Source organism: Marmota marmota, unplaced genomic scaffold, assembly GCF_001458135.2.
Source record: "Marmota marmota marmota unplaced genomic scaffold, marMar, whole genome shotgun sequence".
NCBI lineage: Eukaryota > Metazoa > Chordata > Mammalia > Rodentia > Sciuridae > Marmota > Marmota marmota.
In genome coordinates this window covers 46,501,370-46,524,289 of record NW_026000229.1, presented here as the reverse complement: position 1 = coordinate 46,524,289, position 22,920 = coordinate 46,501,370, and the positions used below count along the sequence as shown (strand labels likewise).

The window sequence follows — 22,920 nt, the reverse complement described above, 5'->3', positions numbered from 1 at the left end:
ATTTGAAAGAATGTCAGTTTCACATGTATATTTTCTAAAAACTGAAAAATTGAATCCAGGTTTCATCTGATTGATTAAATACAAACTAGTAGCCATTTTTGTGAAAGAATAATGAGATGATACTTGTACCACTGGAAAATAAAAAGAATAGTCAAGTTAGCACTTATTAAATACTTAACTTAGACCAAGTCAGTTTTACACTACTCAATTCCTTTAAAACTATTAAGAGCCCCATGAAGTAGACACCATTATTATGACCATTTTTTAGGTGGGGAAAGGGAGGCATGGAGATTGGAACTCAGACAGTTTTGTCCCAGGTCCATGCATTTAGCCACTGTTACTCAGTCTCTCTAAGGAAGTATTTTTTAAGCCTTCTGTGGTGAAGAACCAGTTGTTCGTTTCTTTGTTTTAATCTGACCTATCATGAAATAATACTTCAGTAAAATATAATTACTAGTAAAATGAAATAAAAAACAAAATGCAAGGCTATGTTTTTATTATTAAATTTGTCAGCTCTAAGATTACTTTTCAAATGTCTATATAGTTCTAAATGCTTATTCTCAACCTCTATATTAATCAAACTTAATAACTTATGGGCTAGCACTAGTCTGTGAACCAAACTTTGAGGGTCTTTGCTCAAGATTTCCAAAACAGATGTGGGTATATATATATATATATATATAAAGATGTATGCCCAGTGCAGTGATGCACGCCTGTAATCCCAGCAGCTCAAGAGGCTGAGGCAGGAAGATTGCAAGTGCAAAGCCAGCCTCAGAAACTTAGTGAGGTCCTAAGCATCTTAGCAAGATGCTGTCTCAAAATAAAATATAACAAATGGGGGGGCTGGGGCTGTGGCTCAGAGGTAGAGCGCTCGCCTACCATGCATGAGGCACTGGGTTCGATCCTTAGCACCCCGTAAAAATAAAATAAAGATATTGCATCCACTTATATCTAAAAAATAAATATTTTAAAAAATATATGTAATAAATGGCTGGGGATGTGGCTCAGTGGTTATGCACCCTCAGGTTCAATCCCTGGTGCCAAAAATAAATAAAAATAAAAATAGTTGGGGCTGGGGATGTGGCTCAAGCGGTAGCGTGCTCACCTGGCATGCGCGGAGCGCTGGGTTCAATCTTAACACCACATAACAATAAAATAAAGATATTGTGTCCACCTAAAACTAAAAAAAATATTTAAAAAATATTTATATAAAAATTTAGTATATGAGAAAGATGCTTTTGTGGATGTGTAGGAGAGGATATGTCCTATGATCCCACAGTCCAGAGACTACAACTCTAGAACTTACCCAGGCACTGGGAGACACTCAAATTTTTCACTTAATAAGAAGAACCTAAAGGATCATTATGTTAAACATAACTGGATCTTCTCTTCAACTCCTCAGGTATATCCAGTGGTCCCTGTAATGCATGGGGGACATGTTCCAAGACTGCTAGTGGAAACATGATAACACAGATGATAATATTGCACCCTATATATACTATGTCCTGTTTTCTTTTCTTTCTTTTTGGGAGGATACCAGGGATTGAACTCAGGGGCACTCAACCACTGAGCCACATCCCCAGCCTTATTTTGTATTTTATTTAGAGACAGGGTCTCACTGAGTTGCTTAGTGCCTCATTTTGCTGAGACTGGTTTTAAACTATTGATCCTCCTGCCTTAACATCTGGAGCTGCTGGGATTACAGGCACACACCACCAAGCTCAGTGTCTATGCCCTGTTTTCTTCAGACATATCTAGGATAGTTTTATTATAAATGGGGCACCATAAAAGATTAGCCACAAGACTAATTGGATAATTATAACACTATACTGTAGCAAAAGTGAGGTGTTTGGTCTCTCTCTCTCTTTCAAACTGTCTTGTACTGTACTCAGCCTTCTTGCAGTGATATGAGATAATACAAATCCTTTGGGATGAAATGAAGGGAGGCAAATGCTGTAGGCATTGTAATGTGGTGTTGGGCCACTATGTGAGGGCTACCTGAACACGAGCCCTGTAATATCATTACAGTTGATCTAAGTAAATAAATGGGAAAAGAGATGATTTGTGTTCTGGGTGGGCTGGAATAGGACGGAGCAAGACATCATCATGCTACTCAGAATGGCATGCAATTTAAAACTAATGAATTGCTTATTTCTGCAATTTTCCATTTAATATGTTCAAGCTATGGTGGAAAATAGGTAACTGAAATCACAAAAAGTGAAACCATGGATAGGGGGAACAACTGCATTCATTCTTACTAAAGTCTGTTCTTGTCTTCTCACAGCAAACATAATATGATCCCACAAATATACTATGACCTGGGTGTATATCTCCAAGATAAGAAGTGAGGGGAAGACACTTAAGATTCAACAAGGTTGAATCTATTGAACATATTAGCCTATGTTATTACCCAGCTGATACTGTTAGCCTTAACAAGGGTGTTTTTGTAAAATTTTCAGGGAAATGGAAGACAGACAACTAGAGCTTCCTTCTGCCTATAATCCATAATTTTAGAAGAGAAAAAACAAAATTAAAATCAGTTTCCACCCCCGCCCTTTTTTTCCTAGGCAGTGCTAGGGGTTGTACCCAGGGCCTAGTGTATGCTAGGCAACCACTCAGCTACACTCCCAGCCCTTTAGTAACTTTTAGAATAATGCATAGTTCTCTGCAGGATTTCTGGGTAGGATTATAAATCATAAATTTCAAATTAACCTCAAGTAGATCTTCCAGTCACAAGGTAAATATGGAAGTTGTGATCCAAAAGGTATATTTAGAGCCTTTGCATGAGGCAAATATGAAAAGATAGAAGCATGACCTATCAAAACATCAGCTGATATTCTTATCCTCTTTCTGAGAGGTCTTAGGGCATTGGGTAGAAAAGGTAAAGTCCCTCAGGTGACTTCTCCATGTAAAATCTGGAATCTGGGCAAAGTGACAGCAAATTGCAGTACACCTAAACTCCCCAAATTCTTAAAATCCATTTGTATCCCACAGTGCAGTGATATATCTATGAGAGAATCCTATTGACCCAGAACAAAATCCCTGTCATATAGTCCTGGCTTGTCTTATACATAAGTCCTTGAATTCTTGAAGAGTTTCCTTCTTCCTTAAGCCTTAGAAGGAGCCTAAAGGAATTACCTCATCCATAAGATAGAATTTTGGGAAAACAAAAAGGTTCTAGAGGGCTGGGGTTGTAGCTCAGTGGTAGAATGCTTGCCTCCCAGCGCTAGGTTCAATCCTCAGCACCACATAAAAATAAATAAATAAAATAAAGGTATTGTGTCCATCCACAACTGAAAAAAAATATGTATTGTAGTAAGTACTTAAAAAGCTCTTGTTTTCCTATAGTAAGACCAGGTAAGTCCACAGTAAGTCCATGAATAAGAATGTTTCACCTTCCAACATGTTTGAGGCTTTGTAAACCTCAATTTGAAAGAGACACAATTTTGTGATTTTTTTTTTTCCCAAGAATGTCAATTACTCTGGTGACTAATGTTTCCAAGTCATGTGGCAAGCCAAAGGAGACTGGATCTGGTTTTAGTGCCTTGGCTTCTCACCTTTCATCTGGGCAATTAGTTCCAAGAAAAGGGCTGTTTCTACGTGAGGAACCTAATGTTGTCCTACTTACATTCCAGTTTTGTTTTGTTTTGTTTTTCTTTCACAGTGCTGGGGATTGAACCCATGGCCTCAGACAAATGAGGTGAGCACTGTACTTCTCAACTACATTGCCAGCCCTATACTAGTTCTTTCTAAATGCCCTGATGCTGTACTTCTCAACTACATTGCCAGCCCTATGCTAGTTCTTTCTAAATGCCCTGATGCTGTACTTCTCAACTACATTGCCAGCCCTATGCTAGTTCTTTCTAAATGCTCTGATGCTGTATTCCTTCCCTCACTAACTTTATCTTCCATCAAATGAGAGTTCTTTAGCTCTCTAATCAAACCAAGTGTTGGTAAAGATCACTCTTGTTCCTCCTCCAGGAATCTAAAGCAGTTTCAAAGAGTACAGATGTGGCTCACTTTCTTGCAGTTCTAGTAATACTTAATGTGAAATCAAAATAGAAACATCAGAATATCCATATTCTTGATCTAAATGCACATGAAAACACAAGCAGGGCTGTACGTAAGAGTTTCTGACACTTTATTTTTATAATCTTACTAAGAAAATAGCCCCTGGGAGCCAGAGACTGGGGAGGCTGAGGCAGAAGAATTACAAGTTCAAAGCCAGCCTTAAGAACTTAGGGAGCACCTCTCTCAAAAATTAAAAAAGGGCTGAGAATGTGGCTTAGTGGTTAAGTGTTCCTGAATTCAATCCCCAATACCAAAAATAAAAAGAAACAAAAAAGAAAAGAAAATAGCCACTGGTGTCTTCAGGCTTTGCATCTGTAGCACAAGTGGTATCATCCTTCCCATGAGTAGTGCACTTTCATTCCCAGCACAGAAAGTACACGTTGCCTTGTGTGTCTCCCACAGCAAGGTGCAGGGTAGAGTTGGGTCCCAGCCAAGGTTCCAAGCAGCTCACTGCCCCTTCACATCGGAATAGGCCCAGCTAAAAAAGGAATGAAAACAAGAGTCGGTGAGGGCTACAAGATTAGGGTCTCCTTCCTAACTTATTTTTCACTCATGTCAGTGTCTTTTATTTAGAAACAGGTAAGTCAGCACAAGAGGGATTTAAGAAACAGATTTTTAAAAATCTTTTGCCCTTACCCTAAATTTGTTCTCTTGCAATATTCCATTAGCCCCTATTGCACATGCATACACACACACACACACACACACACACACACACACTTACCAGTTGCATACTGGGTCTCTCCCACAGCTTAACATCTCTATCCTTTGAAGCTGTCACCAGCAATTCAGGCAGCACATGGAGGGCTGTGACAGAGCCTGAGTGAATCTGAAAGGAATGGGACAGTGGCATGGTGAGTCCTCAGTTAAGGAAGCATAGAAGCCTGCTGTGTAGACCTAGAGCCTCCTCTGCTATATTTGTGACCCCTCCCTCAAACTCACCTTTCTACGCTGCCGTGTCTTTAGATGTGTGGTTGTCTGCCAGGATTCCATGTTGGTATCTAATTCACAGCACACAGATGAGTCTGTTTCTGGAGTCTGGGTTTTAGGCATTTTTACTTTTTTCTGCCAGAGATGACCTGTGGTCCATTCTCCTTCAGGGGTGCATTCAGCCAGGTTCCACAGCATCCCATCAGAACTGGCACACAAAAATGAGGACTCTGCCATTGTAAAGAGATAGTTAAAGCCAGATCTCAGGCCCTGAAGGGACTTCGAGGTCCCCTAAAACATCTTAGGGATCCTTGGATCCTCCTATTCCCACTCACCAGATTCAGGTTTGGCCTGAGTTATTGTTATCAGGGTCCTACTAGGATTATCTAAATTCAAGTCAAAATCCGGGATTTCTTCAAACTCTCCTGATTCCTTTTGTTTCTGTGAAAAGACAGGTAACTTTGTTTAGCTATCCGTATCTGTTGGATGAAGCAAGAGTTTTCTGCTCTAGGATGGTCAGGATGCTTTTTTAAAAGTATAGGATAGGGCTGGGAATATAGCTCAGTTGATAAAGCACTTGACTAGCATGTGCAAGGACCTGGGTTGAATCCCTAGCACCACATGAAAAAAGATAAATATTATAATGTAGATACAGTGAAGTACACAAATCTTAAATGTATATCGCAAGGAATTTTTATACATGCATCCATGCCACCACCCCCAAAGTTACCCTCTTGCCCCTTCCTAGTCAATTCCAGGCTATCCCCAGAGCCAACAACATTCTGACTTCTGTCACCACAAGTAATTTGCTTGTTCTGGAACTTCAACTAAGTGCAATTGTGTAGTACGGACTCCTCTGAGTCCAGCTTCCTTTGCCTAGAAAAATGCTTATGATATAAGTCTGTATTGTTTCATTCATCAACATTCAATATAACATTCTTTTTTTATTGCCATGTAGCATTCCATTGTATAAATATTTGACAAATTATTTATCTTTTTCCTATATCTAGACTTTTAGGTTGTTTGGGTTATAAAAAATAAAGCTGCTGTCATCATTCTTATACTTATCTTTTGAGAGAAGGTGCACTCATTTCTTTTAGGGATATGCTTAGAAGTGGAATCACTGGGTCATGGATAGGCTTTAATACATAGCAGGTCAGGATTTAATAAACTTTCTGGAGACAAGGGGCTCATCCTTGAAGTAAACATCTAGGAAGTATCAGATGCCTACAAGGTAACTATCTGCTAAGCATGATGAGAGAGACAAGATGCAATCCTTGCCTGCAAGATGCTAACATTCACAGCAGCAAGACAAGAGATGTGGGGAAAAAAAATGCATTGAGAAAGCTCCTAGGTTTATAATTTCCCACGATGTTTAAGAAAGTTGAACTCTTTTTTGTACCAATGAAATCTCACATATCTAAAGCTCTAAAATAATGTTGCTCTAGCTGATAAGGATAAGGAGGATAAGGAGATTTGAAGCCAAATGCATTTCCCTTCCCCATATCCTGCATGATGGACCTCATGGTTTAAAAACATGGGTCCTAGACAAATGTCAGCTTTAACACATATCAAATAGGACTTACCCAGAAAGAAAGAAATCCAGGGTTCCCTGGCTGCAGGAAAAACACACCATACTCCTTGTGAGTGGACAATATCACAGGATGTCGTGCATACTTTTTCCTGGTTTATAAGAAAGTGAGAGGCTGAGCTAGGACCACTTTTCTTAAAGACCTCAGTGTTTGTTCTAAGTTGTACTCTACTTCAGGGTAACCACTATCCCACTTTTTCTTTCTCCAGCTTAGGGGAGAAGAGCATTTCAGATCTTACCCTATTACAGAGGGAGCATCCCCTGGCTTCATGTGTAGTAATTCCAAATCTGCTTTGGCCAAGATGAGGGAACATCCATCAGGGGCCAGGCCCAGCCCTATCAGCACCCCCACATCTTGCAGAACTTGTTTTAGGTGAAGACTATAGCTAGAAAAATATACATGGACAAAGATCCTACTTTAGTTAACCTCCCTTAGTTCCCCATGAATTCTTCATGAGTAAAGTACAAAGCAAAAGACACTAGTGCCCCCTTCAAACCCTGTTCCTCATTTTTCTGTTTGTTTTTGCAGGACTAGGGATCAAACCCAGGACCTTGAGCATGCGAGACAAATTCTCTACAACTGACTGATGTTCTCAGCCCGTATTTTTCTTATATTCACCATCACTGTTCCTTTGCTTGCTCAAACTAGGAATTTCTAACATTTTTATTTTTCCCTCATATTCCTACCTGCAACTGATCAATAAGTCCTGTGGATTCTATCCACGACACATACTTAAATCTGTATCTTTTCTTCTCATCTCTACTGCCCATATCAGGGCTTACACTGTGTCTTCTCTTAGTATTTCTCCATCACGGTCCATCCAGTATATTATCACTAGAGTTCTCTTTATAAAATTCAGATCATGGGGAATAGGGGTGTAGTTCAGTGGAACAGTGTGTGCTTAGTGTGTGTGCAACCTTGGGCTTGATCTTCAGCACCAAGAATATAAATAAGTAAAATAAATAAATGATAAATAAAATTCATATCATAATTCTACTCAAAATACTCAGCACTGTACTCTCTACAACCTAGCCCCAGTTTACCTTTTCAACCTAATCCTCCACCTGCCCAGCTGCCTCTCCCTGCAAGAACCCAAGATCTTGGCTACACTCAGAACATTATGTACCCTCATGCCCTCAGAACTTCATTAATGCTACTTCCTTTTCCGGAAACACTAAAAGAAGGGAACTTCTTTTACTAGTCCAGAAAAGTCCTTTCCATTCTTTATGCCCAATCTCAAATGTCAACTCTTTCCTACAATTTCTCAAATTCTGCAGTCCCCAAAACAACTGTAGGCTTCCTTAGTTAATAAAATTCATTTGTATCTGGTTCACACTGCCTGGCCCAGAGCCTGTCATCAAGTGGGCATTTGAGAATTATTCATTTAAATTGTCATGACTGGAAGCAGAAAACAATTGCCTGCACAACAACTAACAACCTATTGACCTTGTTCAGAAGCAGGAGTGGAGTTATTTGAATAAAATCCCTAGTACAGGGAAACGACCATTCCTACTACATTCACCCAGCTGCTTTGTTTCACCTGAAATTTCTGGATGTTGAATCCTTCTGTAGTTCCACTTGCCACTCACTGATCTTTTCATCAGCACTGAGGACAAAGAAGGTGTGTGCTGAGTACCAGATCAGAGCACTGACACGGCCTGGAGCCTGGTGCATAAGACAAGTTTCATTCAGTATTTCTGAGGACCCAGGATTAACCTTCTTTCCCCTCCCAGACATACAAGCAACCTCTAGCCCTAGCAGATACCAGGAAATACACAACCAGGGCAGAATTCATGTGGACAGAGAAATGAATTGCCTCAACTCACCTGTGCTGTGGCCACAGACTTAGCTTCCTGCCACAGAGTTAATTCCCCAACTTGATTGCCAGACACTGCCACAGAACCATCTGGTGCCCAGGCCACAGCAGTGATGGCTGCAGAACTCTTAGGTCTGTATATTTCATCTGGAAAAGGCAGGAAGTGATTTGTTAGGAGTTAAGCTACTGCTAGGCTACAAGAAATGACAGCAGTTACCCTTGACCTTATCTGTGTTGGTAACACAACCCTCTCTCATGCCTTGCCTCTGTCCATACCTCACTTACCTGTTTCTTTAGGTACCTGCCAGAGCCGCACAGAACCATCCTCTGAGGAGGTGAGCAAGAGGCCTGAGGTCTCTGAAACAGCAGCTGCACTGACTGGGCCACTGTGTCCCAGAAGGGTGTGTTTTTGGCACACCTAGGAGGAAGGGTTTCAGATGGGCCATTAAGGGGTCTGCCCCTACAGATGATTATCCCACATACCTTCGACACCTTCCCCCACCCCAGTTTTTTGCAGGGAACTCACCAAGAGAGGATGCCACAACCGTGTGGCCCCATCCAGTCCAACAGTCACCACTAGAAGCTCTGATCCAGGCTGTCCAGCTGATAAGAGACAGACCAGGTCAGAAGAAGGAGAGAAGCAAGGGAGCAGAAAAGAGGCAGGGAGGAAGGGAGATGGGTGACATGTCACTACCTGGGCAGGGTTCCAGGGCAGCTGCACAGTGGCTGATGGGTCCTGAGTGAGCAGGGATGCTGGTCAGCTCCACGCCCTGATGGTCCCACACCTTCAAGGCCCCATCCCGGCCCACGGACACCACATGTTCCTCCTGCCCCCAAGAGCACAGGATCAGAACAGGGTCATACTGAGAAGGACATGGGAAGTAGGACTCCCTCTAAGAGCATCAGGGACTGGGAAGATGTCAAAGAATGAGGAGAACTCAGGAACAGTGGAGTTGGGTGGCTCAGGCCTACAATCCTGCCACAAAGTCATGATACTAAGATGCCATATTTTCATGTTTCCATCTCTCTCTGTATTTTTCTCGCCCTCTCTCTTTCCTCATATCAACCCTCAGCCTCAACCCTATAATCCAGTCCCAAGTATCTCATTCTTTTCACTCCTAGACTAGGTACTCAATGCGTCCAGCCTCCCAAAGCCCCCTATCATTTCCAGAAACACCCAGAAAACTCTGTTGCATTCTCACCACAGCCACTACAGTGCTCACGGCACTCTGATGGCCCCGGAACTGGCCAAGCTGCTGTCCCGAATCTGGGTCCCAGAGCCCCACAGAGCCATCCGTGGAGCAGGAGAGCTGCAGAGGCAGAAGTCAGAAGAGTGGGACTATTGGCATCTCTTCAGCATCTCTGTATGTTCACAATGTGGACTGGAGGGTAATAAGCCTTGTAATCAAGAGCATGGGCTATCCCAGGCTCAATCCCAGCTTGACTATTCATTGCTTTGTGATCTGGGGCAAGTTTATCTCTCTGAGCCTTGGGCTACTCAACTATTCAAGGAACATAATGATAGTGTATCTCTTTTGAGACAGTGATTTGGGGGCTGGGTGCCTCTATATAAAGGACTTAACACTCTGCCTGGTACACAGAGCATAAAAATTATTATTCTTATGGTTAATGTTACGTCAATCAACAAATCCAGATAAAGGTGAAAAATCCACAATGCTAAGGAGAGCTCTGTCTGTCTAAAAGGCAGGGGTAGGATAAACTATTCAACTGATATTCCCTCCTTTCTCATCTCTTCTCTACAGTGGAAAACTAGGCTTTACCAACACTAAGTGCAAAATTTGAGACTCAAGTTGTGCCTTAGAACCAAAGAAGTCATAGCAGTACCTTCAAGCTGCAGAGCCAGGGAATCCCAAGCTCTAAAGAGACAGTATTGTCTTATTGTTAAGAACATGGGCTTTTCTATCAGAATGTTTATTGGCTTAGCTTTATAATTGACATGACTTTGGAAAATGTTCATTATTCTATCTGAATCTGTAAAACAAAGATAAACGAGTAGGTACTTTACAGGGTACTATAAAGATTAAATGTAACAATATTATTCAAAGAGCTTCAAATGAGCCTGGCACTCAGTAAACAGCACTAAGTACTTTGTAAATGTTAGATATGATTATTATTAACAAGTGCTAAAAAAGGAGTGTTGTCTTCCCCCAGGAATACTGCTGGACTCTGCTGCCCCTATTCTGGCACTCACCAGAAGGTTGTTTTTGGTCCAGGAGCATCCAGTGACCCAGTCACGATGACAGGCAGGGAAAGAGCGAATCAGAAGAGGGGTTTGGGGCATCCTCACGTCCCAGCAGAGAAGATTCTGGATAGGTTCCAAGGACAGCAGACAATCAGGATCATAGGAGGGAGATAGGAAAACAAGGGCCATTTCAGGTAAAAAGTTTTCAGGAGAGGGAGCACAAGAGATGATAGAAAGATTTGCAGGAGATTTGGCAGAGCAAAAAGCAGGAGGAAGTGCTGGGAAATGGGTTGTTTAAGAAATCCAGGAACCCGAAAGGCTGCAGGGCCCTGGGGATGTGTCCCTGTTCAGCTCACCCGATCCCTGCCCCCAGTGGCCAGTCTGCCTCCATCAGAGCTGAAGCTGCAGCAGTTTACAGGGCCCTGGTGTCCCAGGAGCTCAGTGTCACAGGGAAAGTCTTCTGCCTTAAGCGGCTGTGTCAGCAACTGCCTCGACCACAGCCGCACCGTGAAATCCTCTGCATTGGAAACAGAATAGAAGGATTTCTGAAGGAAGGAGCAAGATAGTCCTGGGAGGCCAGAGACAAAGGCAATCACGTGGGCTAAGGGTGATGTCTAAAGCTACAGCTTCAAGGGAGGGAGGCAGTGAGTCACTTGATGTGGAGAGGCCCTGGTCAAGGGTCACACAGAAATGCTCGGCAACTCCCAGCTCCAGCTCTGTAGCTTAGGCAAGGAGCTCCACATCTCTCTCTAACTTCACAGGGCAGCTGCTCCAGGGCCCTCCCCTTCTCAAGGGTGCAGTGTCACTTTCAGCTTACTATTCGTGAACATCAAGCCTCTGGCCACAGAGAACCAAGCCCATTCTGCATTTTCACCTCACATCTCTCTCTCCTCCTGAGGGAAACCCACCTGTTCACACTTTTATGTGTTTCTCTCACTGGGCAGAAACTCAAAGCATTACTGGAAGTTTAGAGGTTCCAAAATGAGGGTAGGGGAACAAGAAGAAACAGTCTACAATGATTATAGAAGACAAATGCATTCAAAGCACCATGAAAGTTGTAAGCAAACAGACATTGCCCATGTGTATGTGTTCTCATACATACATGTATGTAATTATAACTTGAAGGCAGGTATTAGCATATTTAAAGGAATAATTTGCTAATCCTGCCCTCTGTTCAGTAGTACCTGAGGCAGCAGCCAAGAGTTCCTGGGAGGTGGCCAGTCCCAGCACAGGCTTCTGGGATCTGGACAGGAGCCAGAGGGACTGGAGGGATTGTTTCTTGAGCACCCAGCCCTGCAGGGATCCGTCTTCTGCACCACTCACCAACACCTTGGAGCTTAGCCAGGCCAGTGCAGACACTGCTACATCTAGCACCTGACACTGAGCTCCCTGGGAACCTATGGAATACGAGAAGAGAGTAAGACATTTGAAAAGGGGTGGAGCAAGACGTATGCTCTTTCCAAAGGTACAAAAACCCATCCACTTTCCCTTTGGTACCTGAAGATATTTTGTAGATCCTAATGCCATCTTCTCTGTACCCAACAGCCACCTGGTCACCATCTGGGCTGAGAGCCACAGAAAGGGCAGGAGAGACAGGAAGAGAGCCCAGACATCCCCGAGGCTGTCCCAGAGACCCTGACCACACTTGAACCTGGGAACAGGAAAAAATGACTTAAGGATACTCCATCTCTACCACCCGGTACTTCCCACCAAAGGTACAGTCACCCCAGTAATGTCCTTCCATGAGAACTGCCCATGCATATACCACACCACTCTCCCTGTAGCTGCCACCATCTGTGACTCCAATCACCTTGACAAAGCCCCCTGCCTTCACTCAAGTATTTTCTATCTTCACTACTCCCTCCTAGAAACCCACAATGTGCCCTCTGTAAACTGACCTTGCCATCCTCTCCAGCTGTCAGCAACTGGCACCCGGCATTCAGGAAAAGCACAGCAGCAACAAAGCCACAGTGGGCGGAGAAGGCAGCCAGTCGTGCCCCATCTTGCCAGGCCCACAGCTCCACTGTCCTGTCCAGCCGGCCAACAGCCACAACCCTTCCAGGAACATTGAAGGCCAATGTCCGGACAGAGGCTCCTGGGGCGCCCAGTTCCTACACCAGGAGACCAAAATGGAAATGTCAGGGCCTACTCTTAGCATAAGCCCTAAGTGATACAGAATGCAAATGTCCATCATTTCCTTCCTCCCACTCCTGTCCTCAAGTGCTTCCTCCCCAGGGATTACACAGGACCTTACCTTGATGACTTGGAGGCCATCCACCCGGAAGAAGCTGACGCTGCCACCCCAGCTGCCTGTGGCTACTACCTGCCCTTCAGGGTGGAAGGCAATACAGTTCAGGGACTTGGGGCAGGTGTGTCGAAAGGCCAGTTGCCCACGAACTGTGTCCCACAGCTAAAGAGAGAGAGAAGAAGCTTCAGGGTATGAATACAGATGCCAGAGTTTCTTAGTCCCAAAGCTCCAGAGGCTACCTTGTTTAGTCTCCTACCTCAGCAGGTAGGATCTCCCCGCCATATGGAGAGAACAAACTTACAAGGCTCACTCACAATTTAGGACCACTTTGTCATTACCTTTAGGCATCCTCCAAGGCACACAGTAGCCAGCAGCCTGCGGTCTGGGCTCAGGCAGCAGCCGGTGATTTGGTACTGGTGAGCCTTGGTCTGAAGCACCCTGTCCCAGGAAGACAAAGTCAGGTCTCTGGGGCTGCCTAGCCATAGGCTCCCTCCTCATTCCTTTTTCCCAAGGAAAGTAAAGGGAGTCCTCACTAGGAGACATGGGGAAAGAAACCCTTACCGACAACCATGCTGCAGGTCCCAGAGCTCCAGTAGCCCATCGAAGGCAGTAAGGAAAAGGGCACTCTCTGAGAGGAATGCACAAGAGGAGATTCCATCACAGCCACTCACCACAGACTTCTCCTCCTATGAGAGCAAGCAGGGAGGCATGGCTTGGCCACTCCCTCCACCCTCCATGTCCAACCACTCCAGGCCCCAACCAAAAATGAGACTAAGACAAGAAGGGCTTAAGCCCTTAGCTCTCTGCATTCCCAGCTATAACACAACTTCTAGTGGGGCTCATGATCCAAGTAGGGAAAAATCTTCACTCCAAACCCTATTCCTGTTCACCAAGTCACGGGTTTCCATGGGTCTGAGGGAGTGAAGTTATATACATATATATATGGGGGTTACAACAAGTGGTAGGAAGAGAAGAAGGAAGCTGTGGCTATGGGACTCCCCTCCCCAGCCTAATCTGCCATTACCTTCTGCTGAAATTGTTCCCAGAAATTTATAAGGAACATCTCCTGTGTCTTTTCTGAGGCTCCTCACTCAACCCAAAAGGCCTACCCTTCTCTATTCTGTGTCCCTCTTTCTAATACAACTCACACAGCTCTTAATTATGGCAACAGCTGTTTTGGTTCCTTTCTAACCTTGTCTGTGTTACCTCCCAGTATGGCTGATCACTTAGTGGACAGAGACAATGTGCCAAGACCAAGCTCCCTGCAATACTTAGTATTGACTTTCTGACCAAGTCCTTTGACCCAATGTGAGGGGAGTCAAGTTGCTAATCAAACAGGATGATTATGGGTGTGTCTGGTTTCTCCAGGGCTTCAGGGTAATCTATGAAGATTTTCTGAAGGTAACTTCTGGCCTGCCTTGAGTGTCACACCTGCCAAGTTCTCAGGTCCAATAGGTAAACTGTCCCACTGGCAGTTCCCACAGCCGCTCTTTGCTCACTGGGGGAGAAGGCCACAGCAGTAGGAGATGAGGAAACTGCCAGAGACAAGCTGGAGCTGGAGGAAAAATAGGAATAAAGAAAGAAACTGAATGGAAGAAAGCAAATGGGAATATATTTCATTTCTGTGCCTGAAATTCCCCTCCATGGTGATTCTGGTCTGTCCTTTCTTCTCCAGTTTCAAAAAGGGCTATAGCTGTTCTCTGTGGGCTTTGCAGGACTTGGCATCAAGGGTCTTACTTTTGCTGATCCCCCATGGTCTGGGGTTTATTAAGCCAATGTAGTGTACGCTGGAGGTGCCAGTGCTGGGACAGCAAAGGAGCCTGGCAGCAAAGAGGTGAGTCCAGAGGCTGGTTGACTGCCTGCTGGTACAGGAGTAGTGGGTATTGGCTGAGGATTGGAGCCTGCTGCTGCAGGAAGGTGCGGAATACGGCAACATTAGCCTCAGGGACCATTTGTTCCTCTTCAGAGACTGAAGAAGCTATAAAAAAAAAAGTGAAGTGAGATAGAGTGTCACTGGGGAGCCAGGCTAGACCCCACTAACTTCAGTACCAAATAAAAACATATGGTGTGCCTCAAACAGTAAGTCTCAAAGTGTGGCCTTCCAGCCTCAGATCAGAAACACCTGTTCAAAGGATAAAGCTTTGGGCCCCACTCCAGAGCTAGAAAAGCAGTATCTGGACATCTCTGGAGCTGCCATTCAAGCAGGTTTCCTAGATAATTTTTTGTGCACTAAATAAAAGTCAGAACCTCTAATCTAAGAGATTTAAGCAAAAGATCTCCTGAGGCTCCTTCACTTACCCTCTTGGTATTTTCAACCTGGAATGGAAATTTGGCTCTTTTTCCCATTATACCTCCCTCTGCACAGGTCCCTTATGATCACACTCAGGAGTCCCATGCCTTAGAGAAAAAAAGTCGCAGTGACACATCTCACCATAGAGAGCATGAGCCTCCAAGAGCCGAGGGATCAGACCCAATTCCAGGTGTGCGGCCACCACATGGAGACTAGTGAGGAACTCTGCAAGAAGGCCACAGTTCCCACTATGGAGCTGGGGAGGTCAGATTGAATTCATTAGGAATGTGAAGAGGTCTCTGAGAAGGGACAATCTGCTCTTAGCCCTGCCTGTGCAGCCAAGACCTACACCCAGGTTAAAGGACCTGAAGAAGGAAGGCAGGAAAAATAAAAGGAGAGAGGCAAATGGAATGTGGAGGGCAGTAATGGCAGTGGTGATAGTAGTAGTGGTCAAGGGGAAGGGTCTAAGAATAGCCAAAGACATTATTTGGGAAAAGGTGACTATGAGGTCTGGGGACTAACCAGGTGGTAAGGCAGGTCTCCCAGAGCCTCAGGAGGGCAACTTTGGAAGGTGCTTAAGGCATCAGGACCACAGGTTTTCCAGAGCTGAGCTGTAACAGACATAAAAAAGAGCTCACTCAGCCCTGCAGTATCCCCAAGATCATATCTCTCATGCTACAGCATACTCATCTGCCTGCTAGAGTAGCAAGTGAAGTGTCCAGCAGATAGGGAGTGCCAGCCAGTAGGTGGGCCTGGCCTCCAGGTCCAGTACCCAAGCTGATGCGGGTTACAATCACCTGCAATGAGGATGTGTGCTGTGTTCTCCAGCCCTGGCCTCTTCCCATAGCGATGTTTAGCTGCTGTCCTCAGGGGCCCATCAGGAAGGCAAAGGCGGGCACCAGGGCGCTCCAGAGGGCCTTCTCCCAGCAAACTGTCCTCAAGAGAGGAGAGGAGAGGAGCAGAGGGGAAGAAGGAGGAGATCTGTCATTGAGCAACCTGGCAGAGCAATGGGCTCCTGTTATCACCCCCAAACAGTGGTAACTAGAGCAGCAGCTCCCTAAAGGCTTGGAAAGGAGGCATTGGGGTTATAGGAAAGGGAGTGCAGGATGAAGAAAGGATTACATGGAGCCCTGGCTCAAAGATGGGAAGGCAAAGTGAGGTTGGTGGGGACTCAGCTGGGGACACCTGTACCTGCGCAAACTCTGGATGAGGTAAGCGAAGGGGCCCATGGGATAGGGGTCTCCATTGTTAACAGCATCCACTGCTTCTTCCCAGCTCTGAGTCCTGCTGGGAAGAATCTGCCACGCACTCAGCACTGCATGCAGCTGGTCCATAGTCAGACCTGAAAACCCAAGTTCTCTGAGGTCCAAAGCTAACCACACAGTGTACCCACCCCTATAGCACTTGATCCCTCCTTCACTACTGGCAGAGATCCCACCAGAACCAAGTTTATCTGACCCCTAAACCCTCAGCCTTTCCCAGTCTTCCCCAACCACTAACCATTACGTGTGACTTTGAGGGTGACCAAGGCTTGGGGGAGGACATCATGGCCATGCTCTTGCTCCAGAGTGCTCAGGATGTACTGCAGCAGCAGGGGGAGAGTTGCAGGCAGGGTCCGCAATCTCTCAGACACCTGGGAGAGGAAGGAGACTAGACTTGTCATTGCAGGAGGCGGAAAGGTAACTTTGGTGGCAGAGTAAGAGAGAAGCAACAGAAAGAAGAGTGGGAAGGAATGAAAAAGTAAAAAGAAACAGGTGGGAAAGAAGTGGTGGTAGGGTACGGTGAGGATGGGAGTAGGTGATCACAGATGGCAAAGGATGACAGATTGGAGGTGAGATAAGTCCAAGAAGCTGAAAGAAGAATGTGAAGTGGGTCAAGACTTAGAGATTACGGAGCAACCAACCTGTTCATAGACTGTAAAGAGTCTCAGGTGATCAGTGACCAGGCGCAGGTAGAGTGGCAAACCTGACCCCCTCTTCACCAGCAGCAGCCGCATCTGATGAGACCTCAGAAGATTCAGTGTAGGAACCAGGAAGCCAACCACTGCCTGCCTCTGCCCCCAGCACCAAACTAAATGCAAGACAACTCCTCTTCTGAGAGTCCCATCAGGGGACAGGTCCATGGCATCACCTCAGGATACAATCATCCCTCCTACTTCCCAGCCAGCCTCTCTGTCAGGGAAACTTTCTTGGCTCAGCCTACCCTCCAGAACCACAGCTTTACTCAACCCTCACTCCAATAGACCACTCACCAGGGGAAAACATCTGGGTGATTTTACAAGGAATCATGTTATCGTATTAACAACTTCCCCTGGTAGGGAGTATTTGAGAAAACAAAACAGCTGTCTCTGTGAGGCAGCTGGCAGCCTCAGTACACTACAGCTTCAGCACTTCCAGATCCACCCCACATACCCAGTCAACCCTGGCCTGGGTCCAACCTGGTTGTTAAAAGGTGACTCTTCCAGCCGCTTTCCATACAGTACCAGCTCCTCTCTCACCAGCTGGGCCCGGGCAGATGGCTCCAGAGGCCCCAGGGCCACAACGTGAGCACCTTGGCTCTGCTCAAGGGTCTCCCCAAGACCTGAGTCACTAGACATGCTCAGCACAAGGTGTACCCACTGGGATAATCAGGCAAAGGACCAAAGAAGTAGGAAAAAGATGGGGAGAACAACATTAGAGAGGCCCCTCTCCTCCCAATACCATCCCTCCTTCTCTCTAACCTGTCTCCCACCCCCACTTCCATTTCATACTCACCCGGGGAAGGGACTTTGGGATCCAGTCTGAGATCTGATGCCCATTCTGGTCCACCAACCTGTCAGCCCCATCAATGATCAAGACCAGGGACTGGTCAGGTTGCAGGCACTGAGCAGCCTTGGGCAGCAGCCTCTGATGCAGTTCCCACACCAGGCCTCTGCATGCAGAGGAGAAGCCAGGGTTAGTGGGAGACAGAGATATAGCAATGAGGCTGGGTGACCAGGGGATACGTACCGGTAAGTGCTGGGCAGGGCACTGGATTCTTGCAGTTTTCTGTGTAGATATGTACAGAGGCGTCTGAGGAAATTGAGGGCAAGACCCTGGTCAGGGCAGGCCCCTGAAAAATGGAAGAAGACTAAGGGGGCCACCTTGGCCCCATCAGGAGCCTGCATGGCTGACACAAGGGATGCCTGCATGGGAAAGGAACAGAAACACGGTCACATTTTATTACATGCCCAAGTGCGCCATGTCCTACCTCCTTAGCCCATACAGCCCTCCCCCCTGCTTGGGCCTTTGAGATTCATACCAGGAAGGTCGTCTTTCCTTGTCCTGACTGCCCAGTCACCAGGCTCAGCCTCCCATGGGGCTGCATCAGCTGCCGCACTGTGTCCTGAAGGAGGCGCAGTCGGGCAGGACTTGGTGGGTTCCGCTGCTGCTGAAAGGTGGCCTGGACCAAGTCATCATCAGGGATGGGGACTGGCTGTTCCATCTGGGCCCCAGGCTGAAGGTATATGGGGTATAGGTATATAAGGCATATAGGTTCCATGTTTTCATGCTCCTCAATACCCCCAGGCCTAAACAGAGCCCCTACCCTGATACTTCTCATGCAGGACTACCCAGACCACTTATACCCTCTCCTTTGCTCTGGCTATCAGCCCTCATGCTGACCTGTAGGTAAAGATTCTGGATCATATTCCACACATCCTGGAGAACCAACTGCCCAAACTCCTCCAGTCCCCCAACATAGGGCCGGCCAGCTGCTACGCCCCCCCATTCACAGGAATATCTGCAGGGAAAACAAGCACAACCACAGTCAGAGTGGTCCTGGCTCCCCCACTATATCTCTATATACAGGTGCTCTCTACCTCCCTCAGCTCACCTGCGGCAGGTAATCTCTTTCTGTCTGCTCAGGTAGCTCTTCAGTTCTGAGATGCGATGTGCAGCCTCTTTTGACTCAGAAATAAAGTCAGGTCTCCAGGCATCTGGAACAGAGCTGAGCACCAAAGACACCCCAAGAATGAGGCTAGACTCAGAACCCAGTCTTCCACCTCTAGCCATCAGATATGGGTGTGACTCCCTGAAACTCCTCAAATATAGGTCTCCTGACTTCAGCTCCAAGGCTAATTTGGTGTGCAAAAGCATGCTCTCTGAGTATTGTTTCTCCCTGAGTACTGTTTCAGAGAGTACCCCTGAATGTTGGGGAGAGAAGACTGAACCTGTTTGGCCTCCTGGGGATGAAAAATTGGCCCTGGAGGAAACAGAAGATACCTGAGGAAACTGGAATCCCGAAAGTAGATGAGAGCTTGGGCAGAGGGCTGCAAGCGTTGGTTCCGATTCAGAAACTGCATCACCTCCATCTCTGTCACAGAGCGCCCTGAAGGGTACTGTTGCACCTGCAGAAAGAGGGCACAGACACAGATTCAGTCTAAGGTCATACAAATCTCTCCCTTGAACTGCAAAGGCCCTAGGGCTCTCTTGTTATAATAAAGACCTCCCTCCCTTCAGACACATTCAAGAAAAGATAGCTAACAGCTAACATTATTGAATACTTGACATGCATTAAGCATTTTTAAGATAGATTTTTATACTGGGTGTGGTGTTGCACGCCTTTAATTCCAGCGACTCAGAAAGCTGAGGCAGGAGGATGGCAAGTTCAAGGCCAGCCTCAGCAACTTTGCAAAACCCTCAGCAACTTAGCAAGACCCTGTTCAAAATAAAAAATAAAATAAACACAATAAATAAATAAATAATAAGAGAAAGAGCTGGGAATGTAACTTAGTAGTAAAACACCCCTGAGTTCAACCCTCAATCCTAAAAAATATATATATTTCTCATAATAACCCTACAATGTAGAAGTTGTAGCATCTCTTTAACAGGTAGGGAAATTGAAGATGGGTTAGAATACATTGCTTCCAACAAGGCTGCAACACCTGTGCATGACAAATCGGAGATCAAAATCCAGATTTCTCTGATGGCAAAACCTAAACAGATCTCTTACCTCTCACATCTCTTGGCCAATTCTAGAGAGATTTCTCAAAGGAATTTCCTCATGTAGGATCTGGTCAATCACAGAATCATCTGCCTGTGTTTCACCTCAAGCCTCAAGGACTTGCCTGTATACAGTCCCTGTATACAGGGTTCCTGACAAACTGTGACTTTTCCCCACCTGTTTCCTCCCCAACCCCTCTTCCAACCTTGTCTGCCTTACCCAGGAGAAGTGAGGATGATCAGGGAGGTTGTAGTTGGGGGGGATGTAGCCATAGCGAGAGCCCAGGATCCCCACAAACAGCTGCGAGTTCTCCACCTCTCCAAGGCACACTTCCAGTTGTCTGTGGGCATGGTTATAGGAACATGCAGGAGTCACTGGGGCACAGTGTCAGGGAATAAATACGGCACAAGTACAGGGGAGATGGGGACCTAGCTCACACTGAGCAAAGTGAAGGCAGGCTACTCTTTTTTTTTTAATTTTTTTTTATTCTAATAATTTGTTATATATGACCAGGCTACTCTTGAGGGCATCCAAGAGGCAACTAACTCCCTGCCTTCAGGCTCATCCATTTTTTTCAAAAAATATTTTTTTAGACGTTGATGGGACTTTATTTATATGCACTGGTGAGAATCAAACCCAGTGCCTCACACATGCTAGGCAAGCGCTCTACCACTGAGCCACAGCCCCAGATCCGGCCTCATCCATTCTTACAGCCCCCAGACTGCCCACTACTTAAGTTCCCACTCAAGCCCCTGGCTCTGACCAAGCCCCTTTCTCTTTGCCCCGGCACCTGTTCCTGTGGCTCTCCTCCTCAGTGATGCCCCAGCGCAGGTCTATGCCATGAAGGCTGATGCGGTGGGGGGCTGCTCGGGCCTGTAGTGCTGGCAGTACAGACCTCAGCAGCAGGTCACGCTCTCCATGCATGTCCCGGAAAGTGGATGAAATGAACAGCCGGATGCTGCGCCACCTGGAGGTAAGCAGAGGGCTGGGCTCAGTCTAGGGATCAGCCACCTCTCAAATCCATACAACACTGCTGCAATCACCCTTCAACACTGAGCAACAGCCAGGTATGACAGACAGCAGGAGGGTGCCCTACAGGCCTCCAAAATGCAGAGCCCTGGAAGTTAAGCTCCACGTGCCATTTTTCCTGCACCCCTCCTTTTCCAGCTAATGATTATTATGTACTTACTATATGCTCATGACAACACTGTGAAGTAAACATTGTCTCTATTACCAATCAAAAAGCCATAGCTTTAAGAAATTAAGCAACTAACCCAAAGTTCAAACTACCACTTGGCAAAGCCATGTTCCTAAGTCCTCTGCCTAAACCCTGGCTATATGGCTATAAGGCCTCCCAATAGAGAAAGGTACAAGTTCACAATCTGACAGTTTCTGTTTTTAGAGAAGACAATAACATGCTTCCTCTTTCTCTATAGTGAGATGCAGCAGTTGTGGAGGAAGATGTGGGAGAGGGGAGAGTTTCACAGGGACTGAGCAGTACTCAGAGAGACCCACTGGACAGCCAAAGACAGTAGGTACTTTAGTGAATAAAACAAGTGCCATCCCAAAAGCCACAATGTAAGTCATGAAATTTCTCAAGGTCTTGACTGCAGCCCTCCCAGTTCACAAAGATTGTTCACGGAAAAACAGCCTGACCTATGCTGGGAAATAGGAGCCAAGGGACGCAGGGTATCTTCTTCTAGTGGCCGGAGAGTCAGGACCTGGCTCTTCCCTGAGGGTGGTGGAATCTTGAATATTTTGTCCATTTGGCCCACATGCTCTAGAAGACGGGAGGCCCCATGCTCTGCAATGAACCTAACAAATAGCAACAAAATAAATGAGAGTAGAATCTTAGAAAGTCTTCTAAGAATGAGAATAAAAATATGGCCAAGTTAGGCCACCCAGGTTAACTTGAGCTCCTTAAGAAAATGACCAGAAGCAATGAAGGCAAAAAAGAGGCAAACAGACTAGAAAGCACTGATGATCTTGTGGTACTAGGGATTGAACCCAGGGTCACTCTACCAATGAGCTTTTCTTTTTTCTTTTTCTTTTTTTTTAATGTTTTTATTAGTATATTTTAGCCATACACAATAGTGTATAATCACTTTTATATGCTATTTTGACATAATCACACATGCATGGAATATAATTTGTTCTATTTTGGTCCCCGCTGCCTCCTCCCTCTCTCCCCTTCTCCCTGCCACATGGTTTTCCTCCTCCACTCCACTGGCCTTCCTCCTATTTATTTATTGTTTTATAAATTGGTAATTCATAGTATACAAAATTATACTATATGTAAAGTTGAAACTCACTGTGATACATTCACATATGCACACAGCATAATTTGGTCAACCTCATTCTGCTTTTTATTTTGAGATAGGGTCTCACTAAGTTGGCCAGGCTGGCCTTAAAACCGTCAATCCTCTTGGCTCCATCTCTCAAGTAGTTGGAATTACAGACATGCACCACCACACCTGGTGTCAGACAATCTCTTAAAGACATTTTAACTGCAGTGTCCATCTTGTACTCACTTTAGTATCCCATCAGTACAGCCTGCGAGTGTCACATCATTGGGATTCAAACTTGGTAATCTGGCAAAGGAAGAAGCGGTCATTAAGAATCAGAAACTGTGCCTGGGACACAGAGTCACTGTCACAACACCCTCAGATATACATCCCACCTCTGCATTTTTAATAGGATTATGTATCTGAGGATGTAGATCAGTGCTAGAACATTTTCCTGGTATGTGTGAGGCCCTGGGACTGAACCACATACACACACACACACACACATACACACACAGGGTTA

At 45.7% G+C, this 22,920-nt stretch overlaps 1 protein-coding gene across 3 annotated transcripts in view; it reads right to left on the bottom strand.

Annotated features, from left to right (window-relative positions):
- Nucleotides 1-4,124: 4,124 nt before the first annotated feature.
- The window catches only part of Tep1 (telomerase associated protein 1), a 40,038-nt gene continuing 21,242 nt past the window's right edge, over nt 4,125-22,920 (bottom strand). For all 3 annotated transcript variants that reach the window (XM_048793765.1, XM_015480876.2, XM_015480877.2), the window contains exons 17-55: nt 22,644-22,703; nt 21,769-21,927; nt 20,903-21,079; nt 20,332-20,452; nt 19,392-19,516; nt 19,003-19,116; nt 18,792-18,909; nt 18,430-18,624; nt 18,138-18,313; nt 17,904-18,060; nt 17,588-17,767; nt 17,054-17,146; nt 16,651-16,783; nt 16,342-16,492; nt 15,948-16,081; nt 15,673-15,761; nt 15,292-15,406; nt 14,598-14,838; nt 14,292-14,415; nt 13,422-13,546; nt 13,199-13,298; nt 12,867-13,022; nt 12,511-12,723; nt 12,110-12,263; nt 11,797-12,009; nt 10,969-11,129; nt 10,622-10,735; nt 9,612-9,719; nt 9,104-9,236; nt 8,936-9,012; nt 8,695-8,827; nt 8,420-8,556; nt 8,134-8,258; nt 6,832-6,978; nt 6,588-6,684; nt 5,337-5,442; nt 5,014-5,231; nt 4,796-4,900; nt 4,125-4,549 (exon numbers count right to left, since the gene is read on the bottom strand). In XM_048793765.1, the coding sequence (XP_048649722.1) occupies nt 4,427-4,549; nt 4,796-4,900; nt 5,014-5,231; nt 5,337-5,442; nt 6,588-6,684; nt 6,832-6,978; nt 8,134-8,258; nt 8,420-8,556; nt 8,695-8,827; nt 8,936-9,012; nt 9,104-9,236; nt 9,612-9,719; nt 10,622-10,735; nt 10,969-11,129; nt 11,797-12,009; nt 12,110-12,263; nt 12,511-12,723; nt 12,867-13,022; nt 13,199-13,298; nt 13,422-13,546; nt 14,292-14,415; nt 14,598-14,838; nt 15,292-15,406; nt 15,673-15,761; nt 15,948-16,081; nt 16,342-16,492; nt 16,651-16,783; nt 17,054-17,146; nt 17,588-17,767; nt 17,904-18,060; nt 18,138-18,313; nt 18,430-18,624; nt 18,792-18,909; nt 19,003-19,116; nt 19,392-19,516; nt 20,332-20,452; nt 20,903-21,079; nt 21,769-21,927; nt 22,644-22,703 (5,407 nt within the window). In that variant the 3' untranslated portion in view covers nt 4,125-4,426. The remainder of the gene's footprint in view (nt 4,550-4,795; nt 4,901-5,013; nt 5,232-5,336; nt 5,443-6,587; nt 6,685-6,831; nt 6,979-8,133; nt 8,259-8,419; nt 8,557-8,694; nt 8,828-8,935; nt 9,013-9,103; nt 9,237-9,611; nt 9,720-10,621; nt 10,736-10,968; nt 11,130-11,796; nt 12,010-12,109; nt 12,264-12,510; nt 12,724-12,866; nt 13,023-13,198; nt 13,299-13,421; nt 13,547-14,291; nt 14,416-14,597; nt 14,839-15,291; nt 15,407-15,672; nt 15,762-15,947; nt 16,082-16,341; nt 16,493-16,650; nt 16,784-17,053; nt 17,147-17,587; nt 17,768-17,903; nt 18,061-18,137; nt 18,314-18,429; nt 18,625-18,791; nt 18,910-19,002; nt 19,117-19,391; nt 19,517-20,331; nt 20,453-20,902; nt 21,080-21,768; nt 21,928-22,643; nt 22,704-22,920) is intronic.